At 35.3% G+C, this 26,006-nt stretch overlaps 1 protein-coding gene across 1 annotated transcript in view; it reads left to right on the top strand.

The window, feature by feature from the left end:
- Positions 1-26,006, top strand: part of ATP8A1 (ATPase phospholipid transporting 8A1) — a 104,750-nt gene that overhangs the window by 26,534 nt on the left and 52,210 nt on the right. Inside the window, exons 12-23 of the mRNA XM_018067287.1 lie at positions 666-793; positions 2,405-2,482; positions 6,188-6,276; positions 6,803-6,847; positions 9,447-9,519; positions 11,509-11,614; positions 12,829-12,911; positions 13,105-13,154; positions 18,553-18,622; positions 19,655-19,739; positions 23,394-23,533; positions 25,386-25,524. Of these exons, the coding sequence (XP_017922776.1) occupies positions 666-793; positions 2,405-2,482; positions 6,188-6,276; positions 6,803-6,847; positions 9,447-9,519; positions 11,509-11,614; positions 12,829-12,911; positions 13,105-13,154; positions 18,553-18,622; positions 19,655-19,739; positions 23,394-23,533; positions 25,386-25,524 (1,086 nt within the window). The remainder of the gene's footprint in view (positions 1-665; positions 794-2,404; positions 2,483-6,187; positions 6,277-6,802; positions 6,848-9,446; positions 9,520-11,508; positions 11,615-12,828; positions 12,912-13,104; positions 13,155-18,552; positions 18,623-19,654; positions 19,740-23,393; positions 23,534-25,385; positions 25,525-26,006) is intronic.

The raw sequence follows: 26,006 nt of genomic DNA, 5'->3' as shown, positions 1-26,006 counted from the left end.
GCTGTTTTTCTGTGAGATGTTTTTGAATACAGACAGGCAGGCTCCATCTTTTACCGTTTCCCTGTACTGGAGACCAGACTTTCCCATTCACATTCTCTCTGAGGTGCTACTGTTAGTTATCTAAAATGAATAAGTAGTATAAAACTGCTTGATATATATGTTAATATTCACATTTCCAGTTGTTTTAGAACTTCCATTAAACTCTAATTTCATCTCTTCCTTTCATGGAGTGTGAATGTACCTTTCTCATAGTATTTGCTGGGTTGAGGGAGAGTATACAATGATGTGAGAGTGAATAGAGAAAAAATTCATTCCACTATGTATTTCCCCCTTTCACAATATAAAACTGTAAAATTTTGAGTTTAGCATTTGATTGTGTATATAGATATTACCAGATTATGACCTTAAAATATAGCAAAAGAGGGAATGACTGGTAAGTTTGCTTTTCAGAAATTAGAGTAAATTTGAACTCCACTATTATAATAGAGATCCGTATCTCTGAGGAAGGTCATATTTATAGGCAAGTCATACTATAATTAATTCCAAAGTTTCTTCTTAAACTCAGAACATTTTAAAAATCAGCAGTTAATGAAATATTCTGAATACACTGTCTATATATACTTCCAAGTACAAATATTCATTTGATTTGCTCTGATTTTTGGCAGATGGTGGAGCAAGCAACTTTGGATTGAATTTCTTGACTTTTATCATTCTCTTCAATAATCTTATTCCAATCAGCTTGTTGGTTACGCTTGAAGTTGTTAAATTTATCCAGGCATATTTCATAAATTGGGTAAATATTATTTTTATAATATTCATTGACTTCTAAAATCAAGTGGTTTACGAGTAAATGAAATGATGGATTGCTTGTCTATATATACCTTTTTTTCAGACTTTCTTTAAATGTACATTATAAAGTATGCTGTTTATTTTTTATTACTGGACTCTGAGAAGGTAATAATAAATTGTTTTATTTATTACTCTTATACCTGCATGAGATTGATTTTTTGAAGCATGTTTTTGTGCCTTTTTACTTTCTTGTTATTGATATTCAGATATTAGTTTCATTCAGATTGATCAGAAGAAAGTGTTTTGCAGTCCTGGAGAGTTTTGTCCAGTTTCATTTCTTCTTTCTAAACTTACCCCGTGTTTTGATTTTTTTTTGCATTTTTCTGATTTTTTCCCAGCTCCACCATAGTTTAATGGAGTGGGATTTTTTGTAAAAACACAGTGTCTGTTAGTATTATCACTTAGGAAATATATAGACTTCATTTTGGCATCCTTTAATTTTTTTTCTTAATGAGGGAAAGAAGGATTTATTCTGTTTACTCTGTTTGGAGTGGGAGTGAGATATTCTCCTTAGAGCTACGTAAGCATGCCTTCCATTTTTCTGTTTTTTCCAAATGCAAATTAATTTTTCCATTCTGAACACTTTAATCTGATTGCCTGATCAAATGTGTGAAATAGATTATTGTATGTGAGATATGTCTCGCAGATATAGATAATAATGTATGTGGAGTAGCAGGTGAAGCATATGCTTTATTTTAAAAGTTAAATACTTTTGCGAGCGTCAACTGGTTTTGATTTCTTAATTTTTTTGTCCCATAAAACAAATTGTGGACAAATAGGAGAATGCAGTTAAAATCTTCCTTTATGTTCTGTATTTTAAAATAAATATTCAGTAAGACTCGCCCATTTTGAATGTGTAGATTGCAGCTGTTTATATCAGAAATATGAAAGGCAGTTTTAACTTCTCACCCCATTAACATTTAATTTGTCTTAATCTAGGTCTCTGGACATTTATCTTAAACATTTTCTCTGTTGGTGTGGAGAAGTTGGTCATCTGCAATCTGTCGCACTATGTTGCTATACTTCACAATGTTTTAATCTTTTACTGTATTTAAAAGTAAATTTTTATGTTTATTTTTTATCAAGTAAAAAGAAAAAAAACCCCACCACTTACAATGTATCTTACATTTGTTGTGTAGTCTTAAATTTATCTTCATGTTTTTATCTCAAGATATATTTATCTTGATACCTAGAAATACTTGATTATGCATACAATAGAAATAAATAAGACTGACTTCTTTCTAAGAGTTAGTGTAGTATTTCTGCTTGTTGCTAAATTCATTTTAGATGCATGAGTACAACAGTTTTTCAATAATACAGATCACGAGAAATAATCTGAGTAAAATCTCTCATGAGAAAATCTTGTTTCTTCTGGGGACTCTTAGAAGTGATCTGACTGTGTCCGTGGCTTGCCATGTTGAAATAATCTTAAGCAGATCTATTCCTGTTTGGTCTTTTCTTCTACACTGGGCTTTTCTATTTATGTACCAGATTTTTTCTAAGAAGTTATGGAAGACTAATTTTTAAATACATATGCTTTTTTTTTTATCGGTAGGACATAGACATGCACTATGAACCTACAGACACTGCTGCGATGGCTCGTACTTCCAATCTCAATGAAGAACTTGGACAGGTAGAAAAAAAATTACTAGTTCTAACCCTGTCTATTGAAATTATTCATGTGAAGACTTGTTTCAAAGTATATTCTTGCCTTCATGTTTGCATATTTCTTTTCTCATCGTTTGGTCAGATAGTTTTAAAAACACTTTGCAAGATGAGCAAATTACATTTTTGAAACCAGTATTAAATGAACAATCACTGTATCAGTGTGGATGTGGTAATCACAGGAGATGGAAGTACATCATTAAAATTACAAAATCAGAGGAATTTTGAGCATTAAGGCTGTCTGTGGCACAATATTTAGTCTCAGTGTATACTGTTATGATGGTGCGTCTTCAGTATGTCATTTTTTTTCACACACTCTCCTTGCTCAGAAGAGACAGTGAGTATTCTCTAGGATTGAATCACAATTGTATACATGTCCTCATTTTTTGCCACTGAAGACTGGAAGCCATGAATGGAATGGGAGCTCATGGCTGAATTAAGCCCTGAAAACTTGGGGTTATGGTGGGTTGACCTGGACTGGATGCCAGGTGCCCACCCAGCCGCTCTATCACTTCCCTTCCCAGCTGGACAGGGGAGAGAGTATCCATAACTCGTGGTTATGGATAAGGCAGTTGATTAAAGCAGAAGCAAAGCAAAAGCTTGCCCGTGCAAAAGCGAAGCAAAAAATAACAAGTTTTATTCTCTACTCCAATCAGCAGCAATGGCCGGCCACTTCCAAGAAGCAGGGCTTTAGCACACAAATTGGTTCCTTAGCAGGCATAAAAGACTGTAGTGCATTGACCCTGGCTGGATGCCAGGCACCCACTAAAGCTGCTCTCTCACTCCCCTGTGCAACTGGACAGAGGAGAAGAAAAAAAACAACGAAGAATTCATGAGTTGAGATAAGAGCTGGGAGAGGTCACTTACAGATCACCATCAGCAGCAAAACAGACTCAAAGTGGGGATATTACTTAAATTTGTTGCTAACAGGATCAGACGAAAGAGTGAGAAGTAAAATAATCTTAAAAACACTTTCCCCTCACCCCTCCTTCCTTTCATGTTCTCCCTCCTCCCCCTCAGCGGTGCAGGGGGACAGTGAATAGGGGTTACATACAGTCAGTTGTTGTTTCTGCCACTGCTCAGGGAGAGGAGTCCTTCCCCTGCTCCCGTGGAGTCCCTCCCATGGGAGACAGTCCTTCACAGACCTTTCTGGTGTGAGTCCATCCCACAGGCAACAGTTCTTCGTGAAACTGCTGTCCTGTGGGTCACTCCTCCATGGGGTGCAGTCCTTCACAGATGAGCTGTACCAGCGTGGGTCCCCCACAGGGGCCACAAGTCCTACCTGGGAAAAACCTGCTCCAGCATGGGCTTCCCTCTCCACGGGCTGCAGGTCTCTGGCAGGACCCTGCTCCATCCTGGGCCTCCCACAGGGTCACAGCCTCCTTCATGCATCCACCTGCTCCAGCATGGGCTCCTCTATGGGCTGCAGGTGGGTCTCTGCATCCTGATGGTCCTCCATGGGCTGCAGGGGCCTCAGCTCCGGTGGCTGGAGTACCTCCTCCCCTTCCTTCTGCACTGACTTCATTGTCAACATTGTTGTTCCCATGTTCTCACTCGCTCTTTCCTGGCTGGAATTCTTTCTGCGCAACAACCTTCTCTTCTTAAATCTGTTATCACAGAGGCATTATTATCATTCCTAATTGTCTCGACCTTGGCCAGCGGCAGGAAGCACATCCTGGAGCTGGCTGGCATTGGCTCCAGCAGACAGGGGAGGCTTCTAGGAGCTTCTAACTGAAGCCACCCCTGTAGCTCCCCCACTACCGAAACCTAGACACAAAAACCTACTACAGGGGTTAATTCTTCATTTTGCTTTAGAGTTCTCTTTTAATACTGTAAAATCAGTTATACTTTTCACAAGAGATCACATGTTGTATGTTCTTCCTGTTATGAAAGTATGACTTTGTAGAAGTGTGTCTGAGGCACAGGGTAGTTCTAGAAGCACTACACGTTATATTTGCTGTTTCAGTCAATTGTGTTTACAGTCTTACTTTAAAAACATGCTAAGCTTTTTGGTACACTGGTGATGGGAAACTGTTTCTCTGGAAAAATATTTACATGCTTGTTTAATTGAATTGTATTATAAACACAAGTATGCACATTGTTGCATTTCCTAGCCTAGAAGTTTTCATAACTAACACTTTATTGCATGAGAATGTAAAAGTTGTTTCTAGCTTTCCAAAAGCAATAAATAATAAGATAATTTTAGCCATATAGCCAGGAAGTCTCAGGGACTAATACTTAAGAGATGTACCTTTTGGGAAAACTAGTTGAAGGTTAACATGTTCTGTGACTGGTCTGCGTAGAGGACAGGGCCTGTGCCTGTACCTGCTGGGCTTAAGATGTATGTGCAGAAAATTTTGTTCTTTTCTTGCCCTTAAAAGGGAGTACAAGCTCCTCTAGTGTATAAGAGTCTCTGTTGAATCTTAACTTTCCTTCTCTTTCATTTTACACAGTCTGTTTTTTCTGTCTCTGTAGTTAGTTATTCAGATTCCCAGACACATTCCTTCTTTTTGACTTCAGTAATTTTTGTCTTTATTTCTTAGGTTTGTCATAATTTTCCTTCACCATCAAGAGATAGTCAGACTTCTTTGGATCTCCACTTTCACTTTTTTGACAGATTCTTAATTTGAGCAGATTTTTGTAGGGAGACCAGAGGACTCTATTAACAAAAAAGAGCAGGTTTCTGCTTCGAAATATATGAGGGCAGCACATAATGAAGAGAAGATTTACCCCAAGAGATCTTCAGGTTTTAAGAAAGGAAAAACTTTGGTGTTGGGAAATTCCTGCAATTCCCGCTTTCCCAATCTGCCCCCACCCCCCCAAAAAAACAATTTAAGGCATAAACCTGGCACAGAAAATTTCTTCTAACTGCTGATTTGGCTAAGTCATAATCCCTTGGAAAAATTATTGCTAATACATAGCCTTATTAGTTCCAGGTAAAATGTAGCTCATCCCTAATCAATAATCTTGGGATTTTTTTTTTAATGAGAAATAAATTTTGATGAATTAAAGTTGAAGTTTACCTTTGACTAATAGAACCTTTGGTTCATCACAGGTTACTTCATTTCTTCATATATTAACTTTTTTCTTAAAATTAGGTTTAAACTAAATTTAAATATATCACAGATTCTTGTATTTCAGCTTTGAATTTTAGAGTAGTAGTTTCTGGAATGGATAACATTAGGGAAATAGGAGACCTGGAGTAGGTAGAAGGGAATATATGTCCTCTATTCCTGTAATTTGACATTTCTAAACTGTTGCTTTTTACTAATGTTTTGGCTTTAAGAAGACATTTCTATGTGAAAAAGATGGTTTTAGGAATGCATATAGATACTTTTTTTACCATATTGCTTTCTGTCAGAAATGTAATGTTTTGCTAGCAGAGTCATTGGTCTTCACTAGTTTCTTGCTCTTCAATAACACATAGAGTGAGGGATAGTTAAGTATAGTGCAGGTTTATGTTTCCTGACGTTTCAGTTGATTGATCTATTTGGAAATGGGTATGAAGGCTGTGCAACTGCCATGTTTATGTACTGGTTTTATTGTTGGGGATTTTTCTGTAAACTGTGAAAATTGCAGAACCGGTAAAAATATTTGGTGTGTTGATAGTCATGAATTGTACTAGATGTGTCGCTAACTGCCAAATGTATGGTGAATTTTATCATTCATTTAGGTCAAATACATATTTTCTGACAAAACGGGTACCCTGACATGCAACGTCATGCAATTTAAGAAGTGTACTGTAGCAGGAGTTGCATATGGGTAGGTATTTTTATTCACTTTCTTTTATCTGTGTACCTCTGCCTGTTCATAGGCATCCATGCATTAATACTACGGTTAAAATAAACTTACACCTGACAACTAGAAGTCAGTTTGTTTGTGACTATGAAATGTCACTTGCAAGAAGTATAAGCACTTCTGTCACGACATCTCCTTTTGCAAAGAGGAACAAAAATAAAGTTGATATAGCAAAGGCTTTCTGCTGTAAGGCAACTTCAGTATGCATGTTTTGGCTATCATATAGTCTTATTAATGTTGTTACAAAATAAAAGCCTGAGGGAAGACTTGCAAAAATTTGGTTTTTTTTTAATTTATAAAGCCTCAAGATAAACACCGTATTTTTGCAATTTTCATTGCAACCTAGGCACTACTAAATTAGTCTGTTGAAAAGCTTTTTTTTAGTACTTTAGTTTCATTAACTACTTTTTTTTTATGTGCAATCAATTTTTTTAGCATTTGTGATTCTATTTCCTCTCCCTGTTTCTATTTTCCCATGCTTCTTGTGCAGCCATTGCCCTGAGCCTGAGGATTTTAGTGTTCCTTCAGATGATTGGTAAGCTCTAAAAATAATTTAGTTTGTGGTGTTTTTTGAAGATTGAAGTTTAAAACCAGTGAGCGATATTTTTAGAAACAGAGCTAAATGTGAGATATTTTGCTACTCAGAAGTTGTTTTAGCTTTGAATTGATGCAGACTGACAGTCTTAAACAAATTTATGCCATCCGAATTCTGTGGCATTAGGTTGTGTACTCTGAAATAGAATGGCTAATAGGATCACTGAAATATAGCGCAGTTATTCTACTGGCAGTCCTGTACAATTCTGAATTGCTTATTAGAGAGAAACTTTTGTCGTTTATTAAAGTATGTGGTATTATGGTCACATGATCACACTTTTCTACTGTTAGTAATATGTTAGAAATAATTGCTAACATGTTTGGGAAAAAAATCCATATTTGAAAGTGGAAAAACCAGTAATGTTATTTTTAATATTTTACTTTCTACGGATAATTTTTCAGTATTAGGACTGCCTAGTTCTTAACCAAAACTGAGATTAGAGCACCCAAATACTCTTGGGACCAACATTAATCTCTAAACGAGGACCTCAGGAAAGAAAAAGTCCTGGTTTCCTTTCTGCTGCTGTCTGCATGGTGCCTTCATCATACTTTCTTAGACTAAATATTTGCAATATCATTCAAAATACGCTCAGATACTTCAGGGAAGAAATGTCATAATCAATATTGTATTTGTTGAAAGTGACAGCAAGGTATGTCACACAAAATTATAATGTGTTGTCATCTTTTGTTTATAATGTTTGAAGGAAAAGTAATCTTTGCTAAATTAGAATTAATAATCCTTTGTTTAGATAAAAAAGAAAAAAAAAGAAAAAAAAAGAAAAAAAAAAGAAAAAAAAAGAAAAATTCCCCCCACAACACACAAAATGTGGTATGCATGCACACCGAAAATCTTGCCTGACCTGAAATCCTCATTTACTGTAGCAGCAAAATGTTTCTTAAAGATATGTGTGCCTAACTGCATGGGAGTGGTTCTATTAAAATAATGCAGTGTTTACATGAAATTAAGCATGCTTGCTTCTTAGCTATTTATGAAAATAGACTGGTTTTGACTAATATACACATAAAAATCTTTATAAGCACATCTGAAATGGATAAACTGGTATCTGAACTGTAGTAAAAGAAAGAACTCAAACCAGTACTTTGCTTTTATAGGCATTGAACATCTTGTAAATACTTACAAAATAAGATACTTAATAAATTTCTTTATGTATAAATCCATTGCAGTTAATAAAATCTGTTTGTGACAGTAACATTTCTAGTTCTAAAATTACTAATGTACTAAATCCCAAGTTTTTTAAATCTTTAATTTTTTTGTATTAGAAAGAATTGTTTTCCAGTTTGATACAATGTATACTTGCAAGTGTTTTTCCTTATTTTAGCACTGACAATCTGGAAAATTTCTGTCAGAAAGCTTTAAGAAAACAAAGCTTAAAGCTTAGACTCTGAACAAATATAACGTGTCTAAACATGTTAACCTTTGGCACTTCAAGATGTATTTGCCTTGCATTTAAAAAAGAAGTCTTGATGAATGAGAATGCTTCAAATTTCTCAGTTTAATTAGAGTTAGAAAAAGTAGTCCTTGTAGTGGCTGTGTAGAGGAGGTTCTGCATTTTCTATTCCTCCATGGTAATTAGTGCAGGATTAAAACAGCTCACTTTTGGTTTTCATACGGAATCTTTAGACTGCCTTTGATATATATGGCTTATCCTTGAACTTAAATCACCTAAAGTGTTTATTCTTTTGTATGATGATGTGATCCAAGGCAAGACCCAAAGTAAATTGAAGAGGAAAAAAAAAAACAAAAAACCTTTCCTCCAGCTGGGTTCGCTGTTTTCTTTCACTCAAATTCAAACTCAACTAGATTGTCCTAATACTCAACAGTAAGCTGCAATAACAAGTCTTTGTAGAAGTATCTACATTTTTGAGCTCTCAGCTTCAGCCAGAATATTTGTGCATTTTGAGAGATGTTAGTGCATGGTTTTACTTCTCCAGAACCATCTCCTCCTTGCATCTCTTCAGTCCCTACTTCACCACTGTTGCTGTGTTTTCTTTATCAGTTTCATATGTTCCTTTTTGGTCATAAGTAATAGAAAACAAACCCTCTCCAAGGAGACTTCTCTGATGTGTGAACTCATTTGTTTACCTCTTTCAGAAGCTATCAGACTTCCTTTTCTACAAACATTTAGAAACCTTTTCCAAAACTGCTAATCTTTTGATAAAATGTGATCTCTTTGGGCATTTATTTTCCTGAAACCCTTATATACAATCTCATTCTAGAGATCAGAAGACAAGAGGGCACAGTCTTACATTGTAGATGTTATTTTTACTTCATTCTTCATTACCTAAAGTCAGCAGAGAGACTTTCCTGGGTTTAAATATATTTATATATATCAGTGTTTCCTTAAATTAGATAAACTTTGGAGATGTGAAACAAGTACCTTTTCAATTCTTTTTCTCACAGTATGTGATTGCAGCCTTTGCTGTAACAGCTATAACCCAAAATTTGTCTTTGAATTATTTGTATATAAATTGTTAAAATGATGCTAAAGGTGATCTCTCTTTTATTTAATTATTTCCAGGCAGGGCCCACAAAACGGAGAAGAAAAAACATTTAGTGACTCATCATTACTGGAGAATCTTCAAAACAATCATGTAAGTTATATAGAAACAGTTATCATTGGTTTGTGAGATCAAACCATTGCTTTCAATAAGTTAAAAGATGATGCCCCTAGAAGGAAGATAAATACTGTATTTACACAAGATCAGCATGACCTCATGGATACTTTTATAATTGTTGCTGATACATGTTAATTAGGTCCAGCTCTTTTTTCCTCCTCTTTTTTTTTTTTGATGGTGTGATTCAGATGTTTTAAGTCTGAAGTAGCCTTGTGTTCTTCATTCTGTGTGTGTTTTAACGGTAATCATGCTGTTTATATGATGTCATGACATCCATTAAAGCTTTCAGGGTGAGTTAACTTACCATCCTGATGTGACTTACCTAGGCTTATACAGGAGTCAAGAGTTAACCATATATATGGTTATATATAACATATATATATATATAACAAGCATGTTTGTGTACGTGCTTCCATTAGGTTAGATCTTCAGTTCAGATGATGGAATGAAACAGGAGTTTTGGAGGCTGGCATTTGCCCCGAAGAGATAACACATTTCTCAGGAAGTTAACAGCTTAGCTTATGAATGGACTAAGAAACAGTACCATCATTACCACTTTCTGTTTGTTGTTTGTACAAAAAATGTTTTTATCTAGTCATAACCAAGAACACCTACCTTAAACAGTGTGGAAATAAATTACTCTTTTCTTTCCATGAAATGTTTCTTCCCAGGAGGCTAGTTCCAGTTTAACTGGCAAACCATGAAGCATTTTTTTCTTATAAATGGGGCAATCTTTGATGGTAGACACCTGACTGCAACTCTTAAGTGTATTTAAAGTAGAGGGTACTCATACTTACATGCAAGGGCCATTTGTATTGTGTTAGCAATATAGATAGTAGCATTATTTGAAAGAGGCATTATCTATTACTACCCTTGTTTAAGTGTCCTTGGTGTACAAGTGTTGAATCTTAAAAGTTTTCTGGTAGATATGCAGTATTAAATGTGTATAATATAAGCATGAGAGCTATAAAAATGCATTTTTAAAAATCTTTAAAATTCTGGCACACATTCAAAGAGAGATTTCACCACTCTATTTTAAATGTGTTCTGAAGTGCTTTGGAAAAGAATATAATTCAGCCTTCTGAATACCTCTTCGGGGATCTGGAGGCCCTCAGTGGAAGAGAACAGGAACTTGTCCCCATTAGTGTTTCTGCATTATGGAATTAAGTTAGGTTTTCAGAGATTATTGTATTTTATAGAGTAATTGTAATGTTATTCTTAGCCTGCTATTCTGAAATACTATAAATATGCTACAAGAAACCCTCAACTGAGGTGGCAGCTGCTTTGAGGGGGAATGCTGGCATTTATTTTAAACAACTATTCAGGAGTCAGTTCATTCATTTTGCAAATGTCAGCTGTACTAATAAGATTCTTAGCTGTATTCTTCAAATCCAATCAACTATTCTGCTTATTTTCCCCTCTTTTGGCTTAATAATTTTAAATTTTTTCAGCTTTGTACACTTTGGAGTGCCTGATACATTCATCTAAATGTCTTTCTTCAAAAGTAGACTGTCTGATTTTGCAGCATTTTCTCTGTGATTTTCGACTGCTACATCTTTCTAGAGAGTCTTAAAAAGTGTTGTCAAATATAGTATTAGACAAAAGTAAAAAAAAATTCTTTTTAGTAGAAAACCCAACATCTAAAGAAACTTGTATGAATAAAGTAAAAATCTTTCAATACATCATTCAAACTTACCTTCCCTAAAACGTGCTTATTTGAATTATTCTATATTTCTTGTTACCTAATTTTGATTGTTATAATAGGAAATGCCACTAAATTCTGTTTATTTAGCCAGTATCTAAGTACAGCAGCAGGAAGTTATTCTTTATGCTAAAATTAGTTTTTAAAGGAAAGAGGAAGAATCTTTCATTAATTTTTTTTTACTATTATTTGTCCTTATCTATTATTACATTTCAGTTGTTTATTACTTGAATGATTAATCCCACTCTGATGTCTTTTCTTAGCCAACTGCACCTATAATATGCGAGTTTTTGACAATGATGGCAGTGTGTCATACAGCAGTTCCAGAAAGAGAAGGTGATAAAATTATATATCAAGCAGCATCTCCAGGTGAGACTCAAATAACTGAGTGAATATACAGTAAAGTGTTCTATCAACTCAACAAGCAAATTTTATTCAGTTTATTGTTTTTTGAAGTATCTTCCAAAATTAAAAAAGACCTATCCCTCAAAAAAGAATTGGTGTCATCTAAAATCGTTTTTGTCTAAAAAGGATTTAGACTTTTAAAATTCTCTTTAGAAAATACATATGAATGTCCCATGGATTATGTAACAGCAAAGAATAATTAACCATACAGCAGTACAAAGGTGTTGTCAGGTTGCTGTGGAATTCTAAAGAAACTGCTCAGATGTAAATAAAAATCCAGTCAGGAGACAGATTGATGTCCTTGCTTGCAAACGTGTTCTGTACTTGGTAACCATGATATTGATTTAAAAGAGAGACTGTGTAGTTGAAACAGGAATGTTTTTTGTAGGATAAAAGTTATGATAAGTTCCATTAGAGAGTGCGAAAAGATTATAATGCAAAAGGTCTGATTCAAGCCTACTGTGGTTCACAGACAATTTTTGAAGTCAGGAAATGATGAAGCAAGGCAAAATGATTAAAATATGCTCAACTCTGCTGAGCTTATGCATTATAAGTTATGATGGGAGAAATTAACACAAAGCACAAAGGGTGTTCCCTGTCTTCCCCAGCTCCCGGGTGGCTATCTCTCTAAATTCTGTCCCTTAACAGCTGGAAGACAAGGGCAGAGGTAGGGCCATAAATAAAGCTAACTAGGTCATGGCAGTGTTTTATTGGGCATTGTAAGCAAATTCCATTGTGACATCCTGAGCCGCTTGGAGAGAACTGATGACTATTGGAGGTGAGGTTGCTGGTTGAAATGTTTCCTGACTGTAGACATCGAAGTTATCTATGATTTACAGGAATAACTTAACGCTCTTCTCTTCCAAAACAGAACTTAAAGAAAAACCAGTGTACCTTGTCCAGGGCCCTACTGAGGAAGGTTTGAAGAGGATGCTCTTCTTACTGAGCTGAGGGGGAACTAAAAAGTTCCTTTTAGGGCTTTTCCCTGAACTGTAAACTCATTTCATCGGTTTTAACAGGAGAAACAAAGAGTTCTTTCCAGCAGCACACCTAATTTTAAAATCCATAAGGGAAAAAGGAAGTCAAAAGTAGAAAAGCTTGGACTGTGTCGATTGAATCATGGGGCGAACTAAGAGTTTTCTGGTACATTTGTAAACTAACTATTTAACTTGTTGCAGATGAAGGAGCATTGGTCCGAGCAGCCAGGCGTCTTCGTTTTGTATTCACTGGAAGGACACCTGACTCAGTAATCATAGAGTCTGTAAGTACATTAGAGTAACATTATAATTTACTGTGCTTACTTCTGCTGTATTTAAATACTCTGTGAATAACTGCATCCTGATCCATATGTTTTGATATGTTGTTTGGCTGGTTTTGGTTCTTTTGCTTGAGTTGTTTTGGATTAATTCCTACCTTTTTTTTAATTTTGGGGTTGTGTTTTTTTTATTCTTCAGTTGGGACAGGAAGAGAGATATGAACTGCTAAATGTCCTGGAATTTACAAGGTAAATGGCATGTTTTGTACTTAGTGTCTCTTTGTGAAAATACTTTATGAACCTCTCACATGGATAAAAATGTTTGCATTTTTTATATTTTTACAGGCAAAGCATGCAGGTTGTGTAGCTTTTATCTCTGTAATGTGAACATACTATAGACAAAGTAGTGTACATGATTAAGATTACACTTCTGGTTTTATTGTAAAACATTTTCAGAGGCTTTGTCTTTTTCCTGTTGTTTACTTTGTGACTAATATTTTTCAATTCTGCTTTTGCTCAAAGATTAAAAAAAATCTTTGATGTCAAAACTTTAAACATTTCTGTAAAAAGACCACATAGGAAAGTACTCTAACTTCTAATTGTATTTCTGAAAGCCCTGGTGCCTTGTGATTTATTAAAAAGTAAGTGTATTTGTCTTGACTCATAACATTAAATTTTGCATTTGACCTTAAATAGGCTTGCATAATTATGACTTGTTTAAATACTCTATACTGAAACTCATTATCTTCTGAGCAGCATCACTACAGTGTTGACTAGTTAGTTTTCTTGGAAAATGAGTTTATCACAAACTTTGCTTTCAGTAAAAATGTTATGTTAAAGCTGTTGGAGTTATGAAGGTACACATAAGAAATATGAATGAAGTTTCACTTCTTACGTAGAGCTGTTTAAGCTGTATCCATGTATGCCATCTGTGTTCTGTTTGTGTGGGCCCGTTGCTTACTTTGGAACAGGATAGGGAAGGGATTTGCACGTAGAGGAAGCTCCTTTTTTTCTGATAATGATTACTTGTAATTGTGCCTGTGGAAAGTGATTGTTCTTTTCCTTCCTGTTCTATTATGTTTCCTGTGAGCTTAGCTAAAGAAGCGAAAATATCAAAAAATAAAACAATGCAAGGCAATATGGGAGAGACAGGCAGAAGATGTATAGGTTGGGTGAAATCAGAGAAGTAGTTGCCTAGTAATACTAGTAGTAGTAATAATAATATGAAGCACAATTAAAGATCACCATAGTGAAAAAAAACGCTACAGAAAGTAATTTTTATAGTTTTGAATGTCTTGTAATGTCTGCTTGCAGTTAATTGGGTTTATATATTGTAGAGGACATACTTGAATTTTTTTAGATTTACACCATGGTTTCATTTTTTTGCAGGCATTGCTTGCACCTTCTTTTCTGGAAGGTTAGCAAGTATGTAGAGCAAAGTGGATTGATGTTAACTGGACATCTGTGAAAGTTCGTACTGCATTTCTGGAGTAGCAGTGAAGGATTCCTACTTTATTTCTGCTTGTGATTTCATAGATTATTTTTTTTAAAACTTCTGTATCAGTCTAAAATTTTAATTTAAACAGTGATACTTTATGAAGACAAGAGAATTGCTTTGAAATTTTAACCTTTGGAGGATTAGATATTTTTTGTGTACCAATCATACTACCTTATTAAGTATTCAATTTTTATAACTGGTTTTGTTATTATTCTGTAGTATTTAGCTTTGCTTGGAACTGACTCGTTGGAAGCACTAGAGGTCACCCATGTTCCACAGAAAGAGAGATTTTAACTCCAAAACAACACCACATTTGTATGGGCAGGAGCATGTACCTTCAGAGAAGTAATCTGTATTGAATAAAGTGTTAAGAGTTTGCAGGTGTTCCAAGTCTTTCCCAGAAAAAAATTCAAATTAATTCCTTGCTGCTTTCCAAAGCAAGACAGATGAAGACTCTACACAAGTAGAGTACAACAGTGTCAACATTTGATAGGATAGCCTTTTGGAGAACCACGTTACAGAAGCAAAAATTGTAGGAATAATCAGTAGAGTTGTCATGTCTGGTATTCTCTTTTTTACAGTGACTATAGTTGTGCCTGTGAAAAGAGAAGTAGACTTACACAACATGCTGATTATACTTTGTTCATAGCAAGGACTATGACAAGCTGTCAGTCTTAACTGGCAGGTGAGCATACTGAAAGTATTGTGCTGGTAGTCCTTAACCAGTTAACAGTTATTTCTAAAATGTAGTGCTAATCTCCGTGGAGCAAATAACTTGTGCTGAGTTTAGGTTGGCTCCAGTAGTTAAGTCTGCTCATATGCCACAGCTGCTGTGGTACGTTAAGTTCTAGGAGGTGAAGAGTTGTTCAGATCCTCTGCTCCCCATACTGTTAGGGAAGGAATTTTGCAGTGTTGTGCCTGTTCTTTTATTCTGTCACCTGGAACTGTAACAAACAGAAAAACTGCAGCTGTCTCTTGGCTGCCAAAACCAGCTCCTAGGGTATGTATCTGCAGGTCAGGGGAAAGCAAGGCACTCTGTCAAAGACCCAGAAGCACAGCATGTCTTATGTTTGGTGTCATCCCTGTGCCAACTACATGCACTGTCTTTTCACCTGGGCCAATGTGAAAAGGAATTACATTTTGAGTGTGTGATTCCTTTGTCTTTAAGCATAAGTGGTGTCCACTATCAGTGCACAAATTGCACATCAGTCCTTGCATCAGCATGTCATTACTAGCAGTGTTACTGAATGAGGTTTTGATTTGTATCTGCTTGTTTTCTTAGAGGACTGAGTCCTGCTAAGAAAATTTAGCACCAGAATCAATTTTACTGGCAAATATTATGTATATAGATAGTAATAATATCTCAATATCTGGAGTATGTACCGTTGGTTTAATGACTGATTTTCATCTGTATCCCTGGGAAATACCTCCATAGCCTAGCAGAAACTGACTGTGATAGTAACAGTTTAAAGCTTCTTGTCTAAATTTTTGTATTTTTTATTTAGAATGCCAGTGTATTTACCTGAAATACATACTAGTTTCTCCTGTCTTATCAGTTTTATGAATAATCCACATTGCCTTGGCTGTTGTACTGGGCAGACAGAAGGCCTCCTAGAGCATTTTAGACCTTATCTCCTCTCTATCAAAGAGGTCCAGAATACACTGATCCTGTTTTGTGACTGAAGACTGATGCTTTCTAAAAGTTAATAAAAGAATGAGTGGCTGACAGAGGAGGTACCAAAACAGTAGCAATGTAGCAGTGTTTGTCTTCTGTGGTTGTTTCATCTTAAACCAAGTCATTTTAGAGTAACAGGGGACCCATCCAGAGCTACTTCCTAAAGTGGCAAACCATGTGACTGAGGGAAGTATTTCTGTCCCTTCAAGATGTTTCTGTACATTTGTGATCCCATGGCAGCTCCATGGGAATTGCCAGTTATTCTTCTTCCTTGTCACAGCCCAAAGGGTTACCCAGCCAGAAGGTATACAGAGATCACAACAGTGGGTTTGCAGGATTTGATAGCACATAAGGACACTGGAGCTTTATTTTCTACTTTTTTTTTTATTATTACAAATTACTAAAAATTACTGTTAGTAAAGGCATGTGTACACACACAGCCCGAGAATGATTTGCATGGGGGTGGTTCTTAGAGAGTGAGGCTCCCTATTAGGTACAAGAAAGTCATTTGTGTGGGGCACAGGCATAAGGGGGTGCAGGACACCACCATATGCATCAGTCAATAGATGCTGCTAATTTCTGTTTATCACCTGGGATAGCCAAGAGATAATGGTGTGCTCTTTTCTCCCAGACCAATTTTTCGTTTTCTATATTGTTGTCAATTCCTACTTTCTCATAATGTTTTCTCCCTTTTCCAGACAAGTTATAGTTACAGTTTCTTGTTTTGTGCATATTGATGGTATCTCAGGATGTCTCCAATTTCTAGGCTGGCAGGTGTTTTCTCTGTCACTGTTTCAGCAGACATCTTCTGTTCAGTATTTTTCCCTTATAACCAGGTCGCCTTTAGGGCTGCTCACATCACTTCTGTGGTGAAGAAGCAAAATAAAACAATGGTCTTATGCTGACAGTTATTTGTAGTAGTGCAATTTTGGGGTTTACTGTAGTTCACCAGGAAATGGAAATAAAACTGTCACTGCAGTGAAACGGCTCATAAAAAGTTAGAAGTCCTTGACAGTAACTCTTAGTCATTAGCTTTATTGCAGTTTTACTAAGAAAGTGTATGTCAGTCAAGATTCAATATCTGTCTTCATAGCTAAAGTTTCAGAATGTTACAGGAAAATGTTGGTTATTCTCTGATACATCTTCAGTAGAATAATAGACAACTGTATGCAGGACTTTGAGATTGCAGTCTTGTATTGCAACACAAGTACAAAACTGCTGAGTTTTTACCTGTCAAGAGCAAATATATCAAATTATTGTTTATACAAACCCTAAATCTGAGACTTACTTTTATTTGAGGCAACTTAACTGTAGTTTAGATGATCTTAATTTTTCTACTGTTGTCTAATTAGATCTATAGCTAGAGACTGTCTCAAGGCTTTTGGAATTCTGCTTGTCTGAGGTTTTTTTGGATTAGGGGTTGAAAATGAAAAGGAGTTGCAGCAGTTAATGGCTTTATATGCTCATTTGCGAAATATTCACAGTAACAAGGTAATATAATGTTGCTGTTCAGATGTCTTTACTTGAAGCAAAGTGCACGCACAGGTGGAATAGGAAAACATTTTCCTGAAGGTACTCTTCAGTCAGTTACTTCACCGTTAATTATAAAATTCTTTCCTCCACCTATGTCCATACATTCCCTTTACAGGATGTTTTACATGGCAGTCTGAACTTCAGGAACCATTCATACAATAATGCTCTTTGATGATGTATAAATGGGATGAAGTTCCAACAGGAACCAAAATTGTAAAAAGACCATTTATTTCCATCTCAGTTCTGTATTTTACTGTGAACTGTTGTGTGAGAAACATTTTGTTCCCTGAATAGTTTCTGTAGATTTATTTATAAAGTTGAAGTTTAAAAGAAATACATATTTTGACAGGACATGATCTCGAATCTAAGGAATGCTTGTTGGTAAACCTCAAAGGGAAGACAGAAGGCAGACATGGACAGTCTTCTCCATGCTTTCCTTCAACTTCTACCTCAGTTATAAGGACAAAAAAAAATACTTGGATCTAACAACTGAAAGCCAGAGAGTACTTAAAATTAGTCAAGTCCCTTTCCAGTTCTTAGCATACTGAAAACTTTGCATGATAAATGAAACTCTGGGATTACAGTAATAGGATTGCAGCACAGTACAGTGTGGGAAGGGGGTAAAAATGGAAACAGTCCATGATGCACTACCTCTTTATGATATTGGTCACAAGTGCTGTAAGGTGCTTTTGTGTCATCAGTAAACAGTACTCAGACAAAGGTAAAAATTCTCAAATTTATTTTTATGGAAAAAAGGCCTACAGAAACATTGCCCCAAAAAGTAGCGTTCACTTTAATTATTAGACACTTGAGAACATAATTAAGAATAGATAGCCCTGACTTCTTATCCTTTGTCTAATATGTTGATATTATTAGGTAAAATATTGGTAAATGTTTATATTTACAAATCACCTTATATAGAGCATTTATTTCTCTTACAGCTCTAGGAAGAGAATGTCAGTGATAGTCCGCACACCATCAGGAAAGTTAAGACTCTACTGCAAAGGAGCTGTGAGTTTTAATCTGTTTTCACTGTGACAGAATATGTGCTATCGATACAAATACAAAGGCAAAATGTTGTTATAATTGCAGTCAAAACATTGAAAATGCAGGGGAAGGAATGTTGATACCTCTTTCAATTTATATCATTTTGCTGTGTAGCTGTTTAATGTGATGAGCTAGTTAATGTCTTTTTTTACTAACTGCCTATGAAGTCAGTACAACAGACCTGTTCATCCTGTTCTTTGTACTGGACTAATACCTCTATGCTTCCTATTAATTGCTTCCTTCTGTGCTCCCAAGAAAATGGATGAATGTGTAAATGAATGTATTAGTTACTTGCTGGAGTAGCTGAGCATGAATTACTAGGTAGGAATAGTAATCTAGCATAATTTACTAGATGGGAATTTTAACCTACTGTTGACATTGTGCCAGAAGTAAATTTTTCCAAAAGCAGGACCTATGGAAAGGTATCCTAATCATAATGTATATGGGAATGGCAGAGTTGCTCATTTGTTCTCATTCTGTATTTTAAGTCAAGTTTGAGGGGGAGGGACATGAAATCCAGTTCCTGCATGGTTTAAGAGAAGGAAGCTGATTGAATAAAAATGTCCATTCTGTATCATCTCAAGTGAAGAGAAGCAACTGTTTTAATATTCTGTATATCAAACTGGCTACTAAAAACTGGGAGTGGCATTTATGAAGCACTAATTTTACTTTGTGGGCTTAATATCAAAAGAAGAAGATAGCATTTTGGCACTTTTCAAAATCATGGGAAATAACAGCAAAAAATGTGGAAGAGAAAAACTGCATTGTAGCAGAATTTGTAAATTTAGCAAATCTGAGGATTGGAATGTCCTTTTTTAACTTCTGAAACAAAATTACATCTATTAATTTTTAATGCTTAAATAATACAGTGCCGTATATTTTTCTGCCGTTTTCTTACATGATTTGTATTGTCTACGCAAAAAAAACCAACATTTTTTCTATGTGGGCTTTTATAAACAATCTAATGTTTGTTCTGTATTAATTTTTGTTTTGTAGGATACAGTAATTTATGACCGTCTCGCTGAAACTTCAAAATACAAAGAAATCACCTTAAAACATCTAGAGCAGTTTGCTACAGAAGGTGGGTTATATTATGTAATATAAAAATAAATATGAAATTTAGTTACTGCTCAACTTCTTAGTTTTTCAATTTTACATTCCTCTAGTGTTTCACTCATGTTAAGTTTGAAAATTATGTTTTAGTAATGCCTCCTTAAAAATAGAATAATAACTTCATGCTTAAAAAAACCCCCGAAAACAACCCAACACACCCACAGAGTACACAGTGGAGTCTTTTAACCAAGATATATTTTTCCAGAGAGAGAGCAAACGCATTGTGCATTGTTTCTGTGAAGATCCTATTTCCCATGGTCACTTTCATGTCCCACACACTGAATGCTGTAGTGATGGCACACAGGAAGAAGTAGCTAAAGTGAAGATGCATGGAAATGATTAGTGTACCTTTTAAGATAGCTTTATGCTGCTTTGTTTCTGTCACCAGTCTCAATAAGGGAATTGCCAGCATTCCATAATGGTGTGTTTTGGTATCTCTGCTGTTTTAATAACCACTTCTACAAAACAGTTGCCGAAGGTGGGGAACCCCTCTGTGAGGGTTTGTGAAGTAGGAATAGTAAGTAGAATTTAAAATACTGTGCAATTAAGATGATTGATACAGACAACCAATTAGTTAATTACAGTGGATTCCACAGTACAGATGTGAACAGAAAAGCAGACTGTAGAAAGGTTTCTGCATTCATGTAAATTGTTCTAGCACAGTTCCTAGATCATCCATGCCATCCCCCTTCCAGGTATCTTAGTAAAGGATTATAGTGTTGTACTGTGCAGTATGATAGTGTTTTAATTTATCAATGAATTGGTAGAGAGTAACTGCAAGCAGAATTATAATAGTTATGGAAATCTGAATTGCAGTGGTTTTACCTCTTCATTTGTTTAATACACTTTTACTAGAACATTCAAATTATCCTTAATGTGTCTTAAGAAATAAGCTTACACCGGAAAGCAAACTTTATTAAAATACTTTCCTTCTAAAATACAGTCCTTACATTTGTTAAATGATGTCTGGCCAAATATTCTTATATCATCTAAGATCATTTTTAAGATGAGACTGGATGTGGCACTTAGTGCCATGGTCTAACAACCGCAGCAGTGTTGGATCAAGGGTTGGACTTGATGATCTCAGAGGTCCCTTCCAACCCAGCTGATTCTATGATTCTATGATCATTTTTCTGTCGTACATATGACTTTGATAGTTTTTTCTTTTGCTTTATAGTGGAACTTAGAGTTTTGATTAGTGCAGTCAGCAGCTTCAGTCTCTTGGTTCTATCAGTGACAGTAGAAGCAGGTCACAGATCTGTTTCTTTTGTTAATTTTTTCATATGAAGATCTCTGCAGGAAACTTTGGTTAGTCTTAAATAGTCCTAAAGTAGTAAAGTTATAATATATTATACAATAAAGTTGAAAGCAGAACTAAACCCGAACGAATTTGACTGATGGTACAACCCAAAGCCTCAGATACACACTGGGTTTCTATAAAGACTTAACCAGAATTGGTCAGGGAAAATTTACTCCAGTGTGAAGTTAGTTTGGGTCATAAGGCTATATATTCGGTTATAGAAAAGATAAAATTAGATCAATATCTGCTGTCCTGCGTGAATTGATGCAAAACTTTCAGTCCAGTTCTTAATTACTGTTCTCATTAAATCAATGGTGAAACTCCTTAGCAGTCATGTTGGACCAAATAAATCAACATAAAAAGTGAAAAATTCCACCCATCTTTAGAACCACTCTACATACATATTGGTGTTAAGTTTGTTCAAGTACTTTTTGTATCCTTCTTTTCAACAGAGCCAATTGCTAACCTTTCAAAAGCATAGAATTCAATCTTTAAAAAAAAAAAGTACCTGTCTCTGGAATCAGTTAAAAAAATGGTATTTATTTTTGCATCAGATTTAAATTGCAGCCAGTGATGTTGCGAAGTTTCTTATGAGTATCCTTTCATGTGGCAGTACAGTATGTCCTTGGCATTTGCTGCATGCTCTTGGTGTGTTGTTCAAAAATGAAGTGGTTAGCATGGCTGGCATTTATAAGTAAGCATTTATTAAGCTTGAGTGTTAATGTCTGCTTGGATAAATAGGAAAAGTGTGTAGTTTTCCTGTTGTTCCAGTTTGTTAAGAAGCAGACTTAATGATATTTTTTCTCTATTTTTCTTTTGGAAGATTCTTTTAAATCAAAATTAAAATAATCTTTTTAAAAATAGAAAAATTAATCAGGCTCTGATTTAAAAAGAGAAAGGAAATGTCTTGAAAAAATTGCTTGCTGACATTCCATACACTTGGATTTCTTTTCTTCAGTTTGTCGTCTGCAGAAAATATGCAGAAAGAATTGTGGAAATAGTATCCCTATTAGTCAGATATTGATTCCTTTCCTCCCCTTCACCTATATTCATTGCTTTGACCCTTGTTAGCATATCCTTATTACACAGATTAAAAAGAATCAGTTGAGTTGTCAGCCTTAAGTTTACTCTCTTAAGTCTGGATGGTGAGACATTGTCTTCCTCGTCAAGGTTCTAGGATTACACATGATTTTCATCCTGAAGATACTAAGTTATTCTTATATCTAAGGCACATCATACCCAACCTCTTGATCATTTCAAAATTGCCACTGGTGCTGAGCTGTACACAGTAGAAACCTGTGAACAAATAAAGATTGCATTTAGCCTGGTTATGGTGTTGTTTGTCTCCTAGACATTAGTCCTGCCTGTCCCTCTTCTAAATCTACCGGCCTGCAAGCTATGGCTTCATAAGACATCATTTGCCTAGAGCAATGCTCTTTTCAGTATATTAAAAAATTATACCAACTTCATGCTCTAGAAATCTGACAATTGTGAAAATAAACTGTTAGAGCATTCACACCTAGCTACTTCAACTGAATGTAAAAGAGAGTTGTCAAAAAAATAGGTATTTCTTAAAATCATAGGGTTACAAATTCTCGCTGTAGTGCTTAATTCAGATTTCTGCTGAAGGAAAAAATCTTTTATTAATAATCAACCCAAAGATTGTAAAGTAAAATCTCCAAATGGTGCCCGTACACAAAGATTTTATTTTAGGAATTTGGAAAGCTGAAAAAATCTGTAAGATGGGAAAATTAAATTAGGGGATTCAAAGTTGGCTTCTAGATGATAAGTTTCAAACTTCAACTGAGAATTTCCTAAGGATATTGAGGAGGGGTGAAGAGTGTAGTTGTTACATTATGCTGTATATTTTAACATCACTGCTTTCCGGAGTAGCAACATTTCAGTTCATAAAATTTTTGCTCAGAAATATAATTCAATCTTATGGTTTTAATGTTCCTAAAAATCTTACATACACACCTGTTCATCAAGTGTTGGAATTCCTTCGTGTTTTGTTTACAGTTTAAACTAGGTCTAATCTTACATAAAACTTTATAGATTTTTTTTTCTCCTGAAGTACATCTACCTGTTTTACATTCAACTACTTTGAAACTGTTACTCTGTTGAATAAATTTCTATTTATCGCACATTTTTACTTTATATATATTTTAAAAGTTCTTCAAGATGTGCAGCAGTATGTTGAAAATCAGGCACAGGCATACATAAAATACAAAGTAAATTCAGCTTTTAGTAGTTATATTGCAGGCATATCAGGGAAGGGACTAACAGATACTGAATCATATTTATTATCTGCTTTCTCTTTAGGCTTAAGAACTCTCTGTTTTGCTGTGGCTGAGATTTCAGAAAGTGATTATCAAGAGTGGCTAGATGTTTATCACCGTGCTTCTACAGCTATACAAAACAGAGCACTCAAACTTGAGGAGAGCTATGAACTAATTGAAAAAGTATGTGTAGCTTGCATAACTTTCTGGGGTTTGGTTTATTTGGGGGGGGAAGATGGAGGGTGGGCAGAGGGATGAGCGGAAGAGTGGGTTTTTAATTATTATCCTTACTTTCTGTACCATGAAAAGTGAATCATTATTGAGGAACAGTGCTTAGTGAGAAAAAAATACCCAGCAACACACTGACAGTTGTATTGTGTAGCCCTTGAAGTTTAGATAATTAAAATGAACGAGATGTTAATTTGACAAAGTTTTTGCTGCAGGTAGCTATATTGCTAGAAAGTGTAGATTTTGAGTTGAACTACTGGTAAACTTTTTTTCAGAGTTGCTCTATTATGTAAAAAAGTGTAATAACAGACAAACAACATTTGCTTAATTATATAATGATCTTGGAACCATGGAGTAGTCAAGATCAGAAGGGACTTCTGGAGGTCATTTAGGCACAAATCCCTGCTCAAAGCAGGGCAAGTTTTGCTTGCCCAACATTTTGATGAAGTTTGAGTATCTACAAAGAGGGAGTTTTCCCAGCTGCAGCAGGTAACTTTTTTGATACTCAGCTAGTCTTTTTCCCTTTTTCTGAGTTAAAATTTTTACTGATGCAGGATGTGACTCTTGCCTCTTGCTCTTTCACCGTGCATCATACATCTTGTAGGAAGATGATTGCTCTGCAAGCCCTCTTCAGGTAGCAGAAGGCAGCCATGGAATCCCTCCCTTAGCTGTATTTTTTTCTCATGTTAAACTCATCTTACTTCTTCAGGCACTCTTAATATAGTATGCTGGAGGCCCTAAACTCTTTTTGTGTCCCTCTGTTGGACTTGCTCCACTTTATCAACCTGTCTTGTACTGAAGGCCCACAAAGAGAGTTGATACCCAGATACAGCATCACAAGAGCAGAACCTTGAGTTCCACTTGAGTTTCTGGCAACGTTGCTGCTGGAGTAGCCAAGGATGTAGTTAAGACTTCACTGCCTCAACAAAAAATAGTCCCATGACTCTTAAATTTATAAGAAAAAGAGGTGCATGAGAGCAGTAGTTTTGATACTTACATTTGACGGGGGGTATTTTTGTTCTTTTCCTTGGAAAGTATAAGAGAGATTACATTAATGAAACTACTTAAAATTCAGAGCTTCAAGAACCTACAGTGTTTAATTCATGAAAAAAAAGAATGAGGGTATATAGCTTCAGTCACTTGTGGGCCTTCAGTTTACATAGATGAGCAGTTTATCTAGACATGACAAGACAGTCTTAAAAACTATGTAGCGTTTTAATGCCATAACAACCCTGCTACCATTACAAATTCTTGTATTAGCTGCACAAGTACTTTCTCAGTATGTAGTATGTGGGCCATGCTGCATGCTATTAGGTTTATAATGGTGTCATTTGCATTTAGCTAGTTTTAAAGGTATAGAAATGTGAAATATAAAAATGGCTGTATTCACAAAAACTGTATAGACTTGCTGCATAAGAGGTTAAAACCAAACATAATCAGGACTATAATTGTAAGATTAGATGAATTGACAGGTGGTGTATTTTTTTAAAAAAACTGAAGTCATAATAAGAGAGAAATCAGAAAGGTGCTCCTCAGGAAAAGGTAGCTGTTGCTGAACAAGCTACTGAGCTTGTGAATAATTGGTTTGAGGGTCATGCTGTGCAGTTTGTCAAGCCACATAGATGTCAAAGTTAAAGCTCGTAGGAATGAACTGGAAGTTCTTTAATTGTTGATAGCAAATCTGATTAATGAGTTTAGAGACCATTAATCTTGTCGTAAATATGGGAATTTAAATAAAATAAATGGATGATTAAAACTGAATTTAAACAAAAAAAACCTGCATGTACGAAATATTTTATGTTCACAGAATCTTCAGCTTCTTGGAGCAACAGCAATTGAAGATAAACTTCAAGACAAAGTGCCTGAAACCATAGAGACACTCATGAAAGCAGACATAAAAATTTGGATACTTACTGGGGACAAACAAGAGACTGCCATTAACATCGGTATTATATTTGCATTTATTTGATGGCTTTGTTACAGGTTTAGAAATAATAGAAGTTGATGGAGTAAAATTTCTTTAAGAATGGAAAGTTATCTTTTAAAAATAATACTATATGTTATTCCATAATTTGAGTGTGTATTTATTTTTCAGTCACTGGTAGGGGGAAAGTGGGGAATGATGGATTCTGCCTCTGTTAAAATAGTAAGAGCAAGAAAAGAGAGGAGGCAAAACAATAGGCCTTTGTACTTTTTATAGCTTATGTATTGAATTAAAAATACATTGTTTGGCTTTTGACAGTGAGAGGGGGTAATATTAAGAAAACATAAGTATTCTTAGTTTCCCTCCTCTATTTTTTCTTCTTTCCAAGAAAGCTAATAGCAACCATAATCTTAACTAAAGCAAAACTACATAGATGGTACAATAAAGTACTATAAGTTTTAGCATTAATCAAAGGTTTCCTTTTATTCTTTCTTTTTATTTTGA

The sequence above is a fragment of the Manacus vitellinus genome, unplaced genomic scaffold, assembly GCF_001715985.3.
Source record: "Manacus vitellinus isolate BGI_N305 unplaced genomic scaffold, ASM171598v3 scaffold_0_pilon, whole genome shotgun sequence".
NCBI lineage: Eukaryota > Metazoa > Chordata > Aves > Passeriformes > Pipridae > Manacus > Manacus vitellinus.
Note: the sequence above shows the minus strand (reverse complement) of the source record. Positions and strands in the feature narration are given on the sequence as shown.